Genomic DNA, 14122 nt, shown 5'->3' with positions numbered 1-14122 from the left:
TTTTTAATTTATAAATCAACTACATTAGAATTTTCCTACAAACACAGATATGATATGATAATAGCACGAGCATTACCTACCGTGATTGTAGTACTTTTTTGTGAAAATTTATTTAGGTCTGTTCTATTTAATTTCCTCAAATAAAGCATTTTGAATTGGGTTTTCCCTATAGCGAATCGTCTATAGTCGGATGAAATGTCGGAACATGTGCCGACGTGATTGGAGGCACATTCTTCTCAAATGATGAATGCATAAGGGTCCTACTTGATGAGATTTTTTGTAATAAAGAGCTTATAAGGTGCGTGACATACAAAAAATAGCTAAGCGATTCATAATTAAAACTTTTTTTCTTTTACATTTATTATTTTCTCGCCATTAAAGCTCTGATAGAAACGCTTATAAATAATCAAGATATTAGATATGGCATGTATCGTCATAAGAATAAAAACTAAAGTATTAAGAGATGTAGAAAAACCCTAGGTACATAAACATTTTTATGTAAGTTGTCATAACAATTAAAACGTAAATGCGTTTCAGATAATAACTTTTCCCCGTAAACGACTTCCGGATGTTTTAATTATCTCAAAACATCGCCTAGTCTAGGTGGTCTATTGTTATGTTTTATCTGCAGCCTTAGTGAAAGTAGGAACGGCAACAACGGTGACGATAAATAAAGATTTCATTAAATACTTTCACTGCAGGTAATCGATTTAGCATTAGAAATAAATCGGCTTTGTACAATTTATCGTATAATTATAAAAACGGTAAGCTGGGACTAGAAAAAAGGTCAGGCATAAAATGCTCGACTTATTTTAATCTTTATTAGTTGTGTTCATACTTGTTTGTTTATATTTTTCTGAGATATATTATACATAGTTAAAATGAAACGTCATTAGTGGTTCGAGGTGTAAATTATTTTATGAAAAATATCATCTAAATTTAGCCCAGAATCCGTCTAATTAAACGAAACTACCAACCGTCGAGTATTCTTAAAAATTCAAGTTATAAAGTAGAGCAAGATGACCCAATTTGCCTCTCGGCGTCATTTATGCGACTCGCTTTACGTCTATTACGTCAGCCTTTTCAATTTACCCGCAGCTTTTCATTGTATTTATTACATTCTCGCAGCGGATGCATATTGACGTTCCCCTGTCAGGTCAGCCGATTCAAAGCGCTTCAACGGCACCTCCATTTCCCTACCTTCATATTTGTGTCACGTCTACCTACTATTCTATGAGACCTGTCTTCTCGGTTTCGAATAACCGTCAGCGGTCGTGTTTGTTAAGTTATTCAATAAAACCCACCCGTGTTCAATAGATGCCATCGCGGTAAGCCCTTCTCGGAAATATTGGGATTGTCATTTGATGTGTATCAGTACTTTTTCTTCTTCTTTATTATCATCATTCATCACCATTAGAAGGTGTCATGTGAATTTTGTGACGCCTTTATTCTTGTCAATGTTTTTTTTATTAATTTTTTTTATTAGTTAAACTCATTAAAACATCAAAATCAGTAAATGTCAGCCAATTTGTGCAACACATCGTACATCACTACAAACTGTACATCGCCTACTATCCACCTACATTACAATGATTAATTCTTCGAGTCTCCCACAATTAAATGTTTAATTTCTAAAGTATTCGTGCTGTTGATGAACTTTTAACATTTCAATGATTAGCTTTATTTCCGGGTCTTGCGTAAATATAACTAATTTTAATAAAATCAAGATATTTATCAATTATATTTTATATTTTATTTTATAATGATCTATCCAAAAAAACTTAAACGAACCTGATATTTTAAACATATCATTTACCTTACGATTCAGTATTATGTTGGGTTGCAAATGCATTTAAAACATTGATATAGCCTTTGTACACAACAATACGAAACGATTTAGGAAGTGAATACAAACACTATAATTAACACCCTTTGTAATTTCCATACGAAGAACTTCCAGCGTAATCTGGCCTCTTTACTCATTGCCCATACAACGATAGTCAGGCCAACTAAGTACATTTCTATTCTTTCTGAACAAAAGGAGCAATACTGTTACGTACAGAAAACTGACTAAAGTTGTAAAAATACTCGGGCCATTTCAATACGAGGTTCATTTGGCAACAGAAAAATGCCATTTGGGAAAGGTATCGAAAAAGTTAATAATGCGTGTCTCATTGGTTTCTCAGAATTTACAGCAGATAACTATACACAAGAGCATGTAACATCTGTTGAGGTTTTTTTCATATTGCACCTTTAGTCGGCTCCGAACTTGTCAAAGAAACATGTCTGGCGCCATTCTTGTAATTCTATCCATTCAATCTATGTTAAAAGCTTTCTATTGATAGGCGAGAGTGACAACGTAACACTATAAAATATGTTAACTGGTCGTTGGAAACATTTTTTTTTTTGTTGTGTATTTTAAAATTATTTTATTCGTCCTACTTTTACATTCTGATCACATAAAATTACAATATAAGCTTCTGAATATACGCTGCAGAATATGAATGTGTTTAAGCTTCATTTAGTACAATATTAACGTAATGCGGTATTATTTCTGCGAGTTAAGAAAACATCAATTTATCATAACGGCACATTTGCAAAAAATCAGGTGGACCGTTAATTTGTAAAGAAAACTTAACGGTCTCGTAAGTCTATGGAAAATTTATTTTCTCCAATTATCTTATTGTAGATGATAGCTTAATCGTATTTACGTTTATTTCACAAGATTTATTGTAATTTGACCTGTCGTTAAGATAATTTGCGTTGAAAATTGTCATTAAGAGGAATACGTATTTAACAAGATGCGATTAGCAAAGATAACTAGTGATGTGGTTATAAATACATTTTGTGTACTTTGAATGTCTCTAACTACTTACGTTAACGGTTGAATGAAGATATTTAATCAATAAATCGAATAGAATGTTTAATATCTTACCTTCAGGCTCGTTGCGAGCATAATGTGATCTAAATTACATAGAAAAAAAAATTGATCAAATAACTTATGGAGTTCAATATTTTGATAGTTATGAGTTTATGACTACCACGATGGCTTCTAAAAATGATTTTATTTTCATAAATTTAACCTCGAATACAAGACACTCGTGGCATGTAATGTTATATGCTATGAATAATATAATATTTATAAAGAATCTGATTTAAAACACGATTTAATATCCTTATCTTCATGCATGTAGCACAGCTGATTGTTTTGGTTATCATGCGTTACATTTGTGCATTAGCTTTGCTCTGGCTACTTTAATTACGTCTTTTAGTTCTAAAGTTTAAATTAGTTTTATTTTATAGTATTGCTATTTCTATGTGTAAGTATATGATTATGGTGTAAGACTCATGTTCCCTTCTTCTCTTTCTGTGTCTTTCACCTACAATTTCGTCGTGTACATTATGGTTTTAGTGATAAATATCTCTATTTATATTTGGATATCCGTTTTTAATGATTCGCTATATTCGCTAGATTCGCTTTATTACATGTAAAAAATGCCTATAACTTGAAATGATTGATGGACAATTTAAACAATTTTTTCCTTATTACATTAGTCAATTCTGCACCGCCGAAAGCTGTTGGGAATTGGGATATGATTAATTTGGATTTCAGGGAATTCATGTGATGCACAGAATTACGATATAATTTTGCCTTCTGGCTTCGATGATTTTAAATAGAATTATGTAGGCTTTGCATGTTGAACGCGCCAATCTTTGCGTCGTCACAATGGTCACGCTTCGTGATCCAATTTTGGGGGCCACGCGAAAACAAGTTTGATATTATAATACTGGTATATCATTTATAGATTCTCAATTGGCAAAACAATCTGTAAATGCTTATTTAGCTCCGAATAATAACGATTTCATAAGTAATCGTTGACGGTTACAAAATGTTTAAAAAAATACTCTTTCGCGGAACCAGTTTTTATTGGTGAGACTTTTTGTGTGGTCATGCCTTTGATTTGCTTATCAGCGCGCCCTTCACGCTTGCTTAGCCTAAATACGTTACAGTTTTTTTATATTCCTGGTTAAAAAGTTATTAATTATATTCTTTACATTGTTGCATATATTTTGCATGGAAAAAGGCAAAATGGATAACGTAGAAAATAAGATGGTTTTCTACGTCATTTTTTGATCCGTAAGTGATTTCATCTGAATCTATCATATTCCTACTAGTTTCGTCTAGAGCAGGTAGAGTTTATTTAAAGATTTATCTGGTAGTTATTACTAAGTCATTGTCGGTGCTCGAAACTATTTGCCTATATATGCCCACAAATAGATGTAAGATTTGAATCGAAATTACGAGGTAGCTATTAGGTGTAGAGCCTTCTTAGTAACCTGATGTCTTTGTGTGAATGTGCCATTACCATCCGTCTGCTAGTGAACTCAGTGAAGTCACGCATTCTATTGATATGCGATTCTATTCGCAATTTACGATTCCATATTAAAATACGAAACAGTCGATTCGTACTGCTATTTTTTGGTCTTTTTTGCTCGCCCTTGTACCTTGTTATGGCTTATGTAATTTATAGCGATATTAAATGGTTAACTTTTGGGGTAAGCCCTTCAGTTTATTTAAGTCTACACGATTACACAATGAAATTTATGATTTTACCGCAAGGTGTATAAAATGGAATTGTCAAAGATTTGCAAATGTCATGTACATAAAAAGAACTTTCTGCATGTCTTAACAATAAGAATAAGAATAGGAATGTCTCTGACATTTCCAAAGAATATATTGGCATATTTGATTAATTATACTGGGAATAAAAAAGGTAAATAGATGATAGAAAAAAAAACAAAACATTACAAATGCCTACGTAACCACGGCACGTTTCAAACGCGAGGCATTTAAACACCCTGGCATATTCATCCAAAGGTCACACGATCGATAGCACAAAATTTCACAAGTGCATTATGCAGGACTGAGCCATTCAACGTGGGTTTGCACCCCACGGCCATCGACGAGCTTTGGAGATTAGCGAGATTAACTATGAGTGATGCTTTCATTTAGTTCAGTCTATTTCTACATGATTTATGTTTATGGGATAGCTGGAAGGGATATTATTTAATTGGTCTCAAAGAACAATTTGACAATTGCAAGGCTATAATTAGGTAGGTAAGTTAGTCTAGGTTTTTCTTAATAATTGATATGAACAAATTATTTTTAATTCAATAAAGCTTTTACCTTAATCTGTACGTCGCGTTCTAATGAAATCATATTTTAGATAAAAAATGCATGAAATACCCACATCGAATATAGCAAACACTCAAAAGTTAAAACATTCGAATCTATTATTTAAATTTTTCAGAATTGCTATTCTTTACACTTTACCTTTAACACATAATATATATCATAATAATCATCAACATTAACTTATAAATCTGTACGACAGTGTTTACAATCATACCGGGAGCTACGTTAACCGTTACTCAACCGCATGCGGCCGGCAATAAATCTCCATTTGAATGATTTGAATAGTAGGAGTTAAAAACCTCGCTATTGACGGCCGGTGATTAACTGCGTTTACACAGATCTAGCAATATCCTATACATATTATATGTATTGTGTTTTGTACTAACTACTGCATACTTGACTACCTTTTCATAAAAGGTTGTCAACATCTTCAAATGTAGTATTTCAAGTGTCAATATAAATATATCTAAGCATGAGTTACACTACTGTGTGAATTACTAGTATGCCGGATTCACTAAGTACATGAAACATACTTATTGATTTAATGAGTATAATGTAATCTTTAAAATATGTTTGATTTATTATTGAAATTGCGATCATATGCAATTCTGTATTCTGTAATGTAGGTACAGCAAAATGTTGGCACACGATCTGGCAATGAATGAAGAATTTAAAACAAGAAATGTTTACGATGATAATCACATCTATTCTATTTTAGGAGTACTGCATAAACTATTGAATTGTTTTTTGTTATGATTGAAGGTTAGTGGATACAAAGAAACGCATATAACAATCAATATTGGTTGGTTATTATTTCGGTCAATGATAAATAACTATTGGGATATGTTATAGTCTGTGGTTATAGTGTATTCCAGTGATCAATTTAGGTACCTACATGTTTATGTTTTTTGTTCCTATGTTTCAGTTCTCTCTCTCTTTAATCACGATATATGTAGGTAGTAACGAAATAGCTTACGGTGCAAACAATTAATGTTACCTTCTTTCTAATTTTTGTTGTAATATTCATGATTTAAATAAACCGGAATAGATAAGACCGGCCTCCATCACCGACGCGTTCAGCTACGACCATGTCTTGAAGGCACAGTCGAGGTTAGTCGAGCTTCAATGCTTCATTCAGATCCAACCTAGATTTAATTAAAACCACAACAAAAGAAATTCTTCAAAATGTGAGCTTAAAAAGTTATGCGCCGAGACAACAACACAAGCTTCCGGTAAAGAAATATGAATTTGCGTAATTATTCCGTTTTAACAGAAGCGCTGCTTCGGCAATGAGCGTGCTGAATGTAAACGTTATCCATTATTCTTTTATGGAATTAAAACTTTTTAAATGGCTTTGTAATGTTGATAAAATTGACGTCCTTCCCTTTATGGAATACTGGACAAAATATAGGCTCTTTGGGCTAATTTTGCTGAAGTTATTGGAAAAGGAATATACATGTAGAGTAGAATTTTATTTATTCATCTTTAATTCTCCTTAATTATTTTTGGATACATCCTTAAAAAGTGGACTGTTATCGAAAGTTTTTAATTATTCCTTTGTGCCCTTCTAATATTCGCCTCTGCTGCGAACTTGAAGCGACATTTGTCGGATATGACGTCGTCGATCATATCAATTACATCGTTACCGTGGTGAGGTGTGAAGCCTCAATGTTACCTCCCCAGGAAACTAGTAGAGCGGCGCATTCGTTCAGCGGAACTTAGTGATGTAACGCAACCTTCACACTCGCCGCTCATGTGAGCCAATTGCCTAAGAATCTGTTAAATTGTTCTTAGCTCGTATACGTTGAGTGTTTTGTTATCACCTTTAATGGTAAACGTGGGAATGCTAGCACTTGTCTGGCCTTTTTGTGGACATTGATTTACATAATTAAAAGTTGGTAATGCTACTTGAAGTATTCATAAACAAGTATGCTCATATACTTATCGAGATGGTATTTGAAATAGCCTTAAACTAGTCTTAGATGTGATTTATGACGTAACTAAAGTCTGCTCAGTGAGGCACAGCTTTGTACTAAGATTTATTATGTGTCCTTTAGCTACATTTGCTCTATGTATAAACCAAGTTGTATAAACATGCATATTGTCCTTCCAGATCGGACGATCCTCCGAGTCCCCCATAGACTTCGTGGTGATGGACACAGTGGCGGGTGACAAGACGGGCGATACCAAGGTCCTGCAGAGCACCATATCGCGGTTCGCCTGCCGCATCATAGCCGACCGCAACGACGTGAATAACTGCCGCATTTACGCTGCCGGCTTTGACTCCTCGAGGAATATATTTCTTGGTGTAAGTAGCACTTTTTCATGAGTATATTGCAGGAAAGTTGGAGGGTTGGAACTATAATTGTAATAAACAGATTAAGATAAGATTACTTTTCCATTGATAAATTGAAGTTTGGGAATTGAGTATTGACTCAAACAGGGAGAATAGATTTCATAAAACAGTTTGCTTACCAAGAAATGCAGTAGGTCAGAATTTAATGTAGCTAGTTTTACATATTATATTCTTCACCAGTTTTACGTATATTATCTTATTGTAAGGAAAATAAATGCATACATTTTGAAATCCCAGATTACGACATGTTTACCTGGACAGGGTAGGCAGTCCTACTTCTCGAGTTTGTATAGTTTTATGTTATCTAGAAGAAAAAAAATTCCTACTCTTTTGTATTTAAAAAAAAACCTGTTATCGTTCAACATAAGTTATAAATTTCTTTCCATTCAAAAGAATGGCGTCATAGATTTTAACTCTTCAAAACTGTTGCTGTTACTTCTAATGATGTTAATTGTAAAACTGAGTCCGCTCTTTAATGTCGCTAACATGTCCCCGTCGCAGCGACTATGATTGCTAATGCTTACCATTACATGACCGGTCGTAATACTTACTCTCACTGTCGTAAAAAAATATTGAAACACCACTTTCGTCGAGTCGTTATCTCAATAGCAGTAAAGACCAAAATGGCAGGGACGTATCCCGTTTCTAAGCAAACGAAGTCCCTCCGAGGCAGGATATCGCGGTCTGTTTGCCGTATCATTGCAAACCACAATTACGCGGTCAGGGTTGGCTCCCTGGAGGTTTTGTTTGTTTATGATTGGATGGAATCGATTTTACAATGGGGAAAACAAACTTTCGGTCGACGAACTTGGTGTTGAAGTTGGTGTAAGAATGTATGAAAAAAAGTATATTTTGAAAGCCCAGAAGTTTTGCTAAGATTGAAATTATTATTATAGGCTATTCAACATACAGAGCTATTTTTACATATATTTTTTATTATTATTTTTGGCGATCGAGTTACATGTAATATAGGCTATTGTTACCCCTTATAACATCAAACATGCCAATTAAAGTCCCGTTATAATCTGTCCAGTCGCTTCGTGGAATTGGAGAAATATTCTGAAGATAAACTCAGCAACGGGTCTGACGATTTTGTCAAAACTTATATTATTATAGGAGCATTTTTTATCTAAATAATTGTATGGAATTTCCAGCAAAATATAATCTCATTTAACGAGAAGTGCCAGGCATTACCCAGTCATTACAGAAAAACCCCGGTTTGTTTCATATTGTATTTTATGTGTTTAAACTTTAGTTGATTGTGATACAAATAAAAAATAACAATTCAATATGTACAATTTTCTCTTTAATTTCCAAAGCTGAACAATGGTTACTTTATTACCTCGCCATATTACTCAAACTAGCGACCCGCCCCGGCTTCGCACGGGTGCAATGCTGATACTAAATACACTACAGAAAAACTGTGAACGTTGTATATAAAAACATAGCGGCCCGCTTCGGCTTCGCACGGGTATAAAATAGATATAGCCGGGCGGCCGGCCGCGCCGGTACCGCCGCAAACGCTACGTCCGGCAATTTTTAAATCTGTAATATCTTCGAAAATATTCACTTAAATCATACGGTGTAAAGGGCCATATAGATCTATATTAAATGAACAATGTATTCAAGGTATTTAATTGGTTAAGGATTATTGCTGTATTGGTTAAAATCGCATCGAAAATTAGCCATTATTTGTCGTAAAAAGTAAATGACAAAAAAAAGTTATTGTGGGTTAGCCATAAGAGATAGACATATACCATCACGGACTTTTCTGTAGACCTTTTCAATGTGTATAATACTTAGTACATTATTTTGATAAAACTCGTAGGGTTCAGCCTGCGTTTTCAATGTAAGCAGAAAAAATGTATTTTTTTACGACATCACATTAGAAACCTCAAAAATAACAGTACTTCTCCACTATTTAATGGATGTTATTATACATATAAACCTTCCTCTTGAATCACTCTATCTATTAAAAAAAACCGCATCAAAATCCGACGCGTAGTTTCAAAGATTTAAGCGTACAAAGGGACATAGGGACAGGGAAAGCGACTTTGTTTTATACTATGAAGTGATATCTAGCCTTGAAAGCAATTTAAGATTTCCTCGTTCGAAATAAACTTATTAAAAAAATTACGTGATATTGTATACGTGTATATCGATACGAGATCTGCAATCACATAATGTGATATCCTATTACGTTAGTGGACATTCATTTTAATTGCAAGGAAAATACCAGATTAGTTATTATGTGAGAGACAATGCGGCGACCCTCCCTTGACAAAGACCTTTGATATAATATACAATGAGACAATAGATTTTTTTTCATAATCCAAATCCACAGCGCTTAGTTACATTGTAGGTTGAATCGTGAAGTTAATTAATGTTGATAGTGGATTTACGTTTTAGAATGCGGCAGTTGCATTTGAGTTATGGGAAGGTTAATGAAAGAGCATTTTAATTAAACGATAGTGGGTCATCGAATCTTATTAAAAAGAGAAATTAATAGTGTTCACTTATTATAGTTCAATTTGTCCTTGACTGAGATTCTTAGTCCTATTTATGTTTTTATTTAACTCTTACTCCTAATATATTTTAGGTATTTTTTTTAATTTAACGATTGCATCTTTCTATGTGTAACTTCTGTTATCCATAAAGTAAAGGACGCGTCAAGTGATTTTTATAATAAATCGCAGTATCTATCAGTGTTTACGTTTTGGAAATCAATGTTGTCACTAAATATAATATTAAACAGTAAATTGAGAAGGTTTTACTTCTACATTATTTAATTTAAATCAACATATTACAGGAGAAAGCGACAAAATGGTCAGAGAACCACGAGATAGACGGTCTGACCACGAACGGTGTGCTCATAATGCACCCGCGTGGAGACTTCTGCGGCGGCAGCGCGACGTGCGGCCCGTGGCGCGAGACCTCAGTGGGTGGGGCTGTGTTCTCGTTACGGGAGAGCCGATCCGCTCAACAGAAGGTAAGGAACTAGTGGCTTTACTTGCAGGGGACATGTGCGAAGGCGAAAAAATGGTCAGAGAACCACGAGAAAGACAGTCTGACCACGAACGGTGTGCTGATAATGCCGGTTGCATTATCGCAGCGACTATTAAAAGTTCATGAAAAAAATGGCCAAACATGCATTGAAATTAACACCTTATTTCATGGCAGTTATGTGGAACGTCTATTATATAGCTTATTTAAAAACTCTGCCTAATACATGCGAAAGCAGAGTTTTGTTTCAGACACTTTGATTTTGACTTTAGTCGTTTATTGTAGGTTAATGTTCTTATAGCTTCATCAACATATTAATAGACCATCCAAAGCTAAAAAAGTATTATTTTTCGTAGCATTTACACTGTTATTAATTTATTTCAGGGCTTACCGTGTCAGGCGGAGACAAATGTACTGAGAGACGGAACAATGATAGATTTGTGTGGAGCTACACTACTATGGAGAAGCGCTGAGGGACTCAAAAATTCACCGGTACTTAATTATTTTTAACTATTTTTATACATTTATCGAAATAATATTTTTTATTTGGTCACTTTATTGTTCAATGACAGTCTCTTATTCAATTAATCTTCCATACTAATTTTTTCTTCGTGATAGAGGAATTTTTTTAAAACTTTATTCCAAGTGAAAACTGCAGAATTTGATAATTGTACTACTTACAGGACCAGTGAAAATTGAAAAAATTGTTTTGGTCCAAGTAAAGTACTTTCCTTATTCCATCTATACTAATATTATAAAGAGGAAAAGTTTGTAATTATGTAAGTATGTATGTACTATGTATGTATGTATGTATGGTTTTCACGCATAAACTACTGGACCGATTTCAAAAATTCTTTCCCCATTAGAAAGCTGCATCTTCACTGAGCAACATAGGCTATATTGCATTTTCAAAAAAATTAGAGATCCTTACCAAAAATGCAATAATGTAACCCAAGGTGTAAAAAATTCCTTAATAAAAATGCTGTCATCGCGTGCGCTGCGGAATCTATTGAAGATAGAACAAAAAAATGTTCTACGGTATTATAGAATGGATCAATATCTACAAGAAAGTCCGCGATACCATATGTCCATCTTCAGTAGTTATGTTACTACAACAACTTTTTTACGTTTTCAAAGTAAATAGAAGTGCCGACAGTAATCAAACCATGTTATCCATACACATATATTAATCCTTATCCCATTAAATGATGTTTTATTATAGACTGTTTCAATACCAGCAAAATACTTTTTAAATAAAAAAAATTGGATATTCCATTCAAAAGATATAACGAATTTTTAAAAGTGTGAATCTTCAGAAAATAGTAGGTATAATGAGCAGGCGTAGTGCGGGACGGGGTGAAGGTGATTTTCATGTGATTAAAAATTAAGCCGACCTATAGTAGACTTTTCACTGTCACGATATCGCTATCTATGCGGGTGAAACCGCAGGGCATTGCTAGTTTGTAATAAATTCATAATCACATCATACAATGAATGTATGTATGAACATGTCATGTTCCACGGGTTGATTTTCTTTTTAGCAAAATTATATTAATTTAGTCTTTGCCATGCCAGATTGAAAAGACCTATTTACTTCCAAATTGCACCTCTTATGTTTTGAATAAACCGAAAATCATGTACTATATACAATCCGTATTAAAAATTTTAGACGAAACGCGACCTAGAAGCGCTAGTGGACGAGCTGAACGCCGGCCGGCCGCAGTGCCCCGTGGGGCTGAACACGCTGGTGATACCGCGCAAGCTGTCCACCGCGCACCAGGACCTCAACCAGCCGTACGTGTACCTCAACTGCGGGCATGTGCAAGGTAAATAGCAAAAAAAATGGAAAAAAAATATGGATTTTTTATAAGTTACCGAAGGTTAAACGGTATCGTGATAAGTAGACAGTTGAAATTTTCACAGATGATCAATTTTTGATGCTGCTATAACAATTATTAATAATGAAAAAATAAACTTAAGCAACGGTTGGCCCGGTCATATATTGGATGGGTGAATTTTTTTTTGCAGAACATTCGATGTTCGTAATCCATACGGCACACCGTCGCGAGTCTGACTCGCACTCGACTGATTTAAAATTTTTATGTGTATTGTATTTTTTTGCAGAATATTCAATGTGCGTACCTAAGTTACATTAGTGTCGCGAATCTGTCTCGCAATTGACCGATGTATACGAAATTTTCATAAGAAAGTTAGATCCACACTTTTTCTTAATACGAAAAAAATTGTTATTTTTTTTAAATCTCTATATATTTATTTGCAGGCGAGCACTCATGGGGCGCGGAGGGCAGCGAGACGGGCGTGCGCCGCTGCCCCATGTGCATGACGGCCGGGCCCGTGGTGCGCGTGTGCATGGGCATCGAGCCCGCGTTCTACGTGGACGCCGGCCCGCCCACTTACGCGTTCAACCCGTGCGGACACATGGCGTCCGAGCGGACTGTCAAGTGAGTGTGTTGTTTGTGTACTAGCTGTGCATGACGGCCGGGCCCGTGGTGCGCGTGTGCATGGGCATCGAGCCCGCGTTCTACGTGGACGCCGGCCCGCCCACCTACGCGTTCAACCCGTGCGGACACATGGCGTCCGAGCGGACTGTCAAGTGAGTGTGTTGTTTGTGTACTAGCTGTGCATGACGGCCGGGCCCGTGGTGCGCGTGTGCATGGGCATCGAGCCCGCGTTCTACGTGGACGCCGGCCCGCCCACCTACGCGTTCAACCCGTGCGGACACATGGCGTCCGAGCGGACTGTCAAGTGAGTGTGTCGTTTGTGTACTAGCTGTGCCTCGCGGTTTTACCTTGGTCTGAAGTATAATAAACTAGCGGTCCGCCCCGGATTCGCCCGTGATACCTACATGTTTAAACTATCCTATCTCTCAAGTTGGATCGAACTACACATGGTGTGCGAATTTTATTATAATCGGTTAAGTGGTTTAGGAGTCCATTAAGGACAAACATTGTGACACGAGATTTATATAAAGATACTATCCTTATCCTATGCAACCTTATCTATATATTAAAAATTCCCATCAAAATCTGTTGCGTAGTTTTAAAGTTTCAAGGACAGCACCTTAGTTTTTTTCTATGTAGTGATAACAATGTGTTTCGTCAAATGTGTTGGTTACCATAAAAGTCTAGAAAAGCTCGATTAGTCAGGTTATTTATTGTAGATTCAAAGACATTGCAATCGAACAAGTTAACGTTTAAAGATATTTTTAAACGTTAACTTGTTCAATTATACAAGAAAAATGGTTTTCCTACATTTTAATTTAATGAACACACGAACGTGTCACCAGATACTGGGCGAGCGTGGACATACCGCACGGCACAAACGGCTTCCACGCGATCTGCCCGTTCTGCGCGGCGCCGCTGCAGGGCACGCCCGGATACGTGCGGCTCATCTTCCAGGACAACCTCGACTGAGTGAAGGTATGTATACCACGCACACATACGCGACCATGTAGCAAATAAGCACGCATAGAGGTACACTCCTATATAACACACGCATACATGCGCGCCTGTTCCACACGTGCACGCACACACGCGCGCCTTTAT

General features: G+C 35.7%; 1 protein-coding gene across 2 annotated transcripts in view; it reads left to right on the top strand.

Annotated features, from left to right (window-relative positions):
* Pli (E3 ubiquitin-protein ligase pellino) overlaps nucleotides 1-14122 on the top strand; it is a 48178-nt gene that overhangs the window by 30879 nt on the left and 3177 nt on the right. Inside the window, exons 4-9 of one of the 2 annotated variants that reach the window (XM_090112261.1) lie at nucleotides 7311-7505; nucleotides 10363-10542; nucleotides 10941-11048; nucleotides 12226-12382; nucleotides 12838-13018; nucleotides 13864-13996. In XM_090112261.1, coding sequence (XP_089968387.1) covers nucleotides 7311-7505; nucleotides 10363-10542; nucleotides 10941-11048; nucleotides 12226-12382; nucleotides 12838-13018; nucleotides 13864-13990 — 948 coding nt within the window. In that variant the 3' untranslated portion in view covers nucleotides 13991-13996. Of the gene's footprint in view, nucleotides 1-7310; nucleotides 7506-10362; nucleotides 10543-10940; nucleotides 11049-12225; nucleotides 12383-12837; nucleotides 13184-13863; nucleotides 13997-14122 lie in introns of those variants that run through there. The other variant, XM_090112260.1, reaches the window with a different exon arrangement.

This window comes from Colias eurytheme, chromosome 18 (genome assembly GCF_061535395.1).
Source record: "Colias eurytheme isolate Ceu_HAF_F1 chromosome 18, ilColEury1 Martin Lab GWU primary, whole genome shotgun sequence".
NCBI lineage: Eukaryota > Metazoa > Arthropoda > Insecta > Lepidoptera > Pieridae > Colias > Colias eurytheme.
Note: the sequence above shows the minus strand (reverse complement) of the source record. Positions and strands in the feature narration are given on the sequence as shown.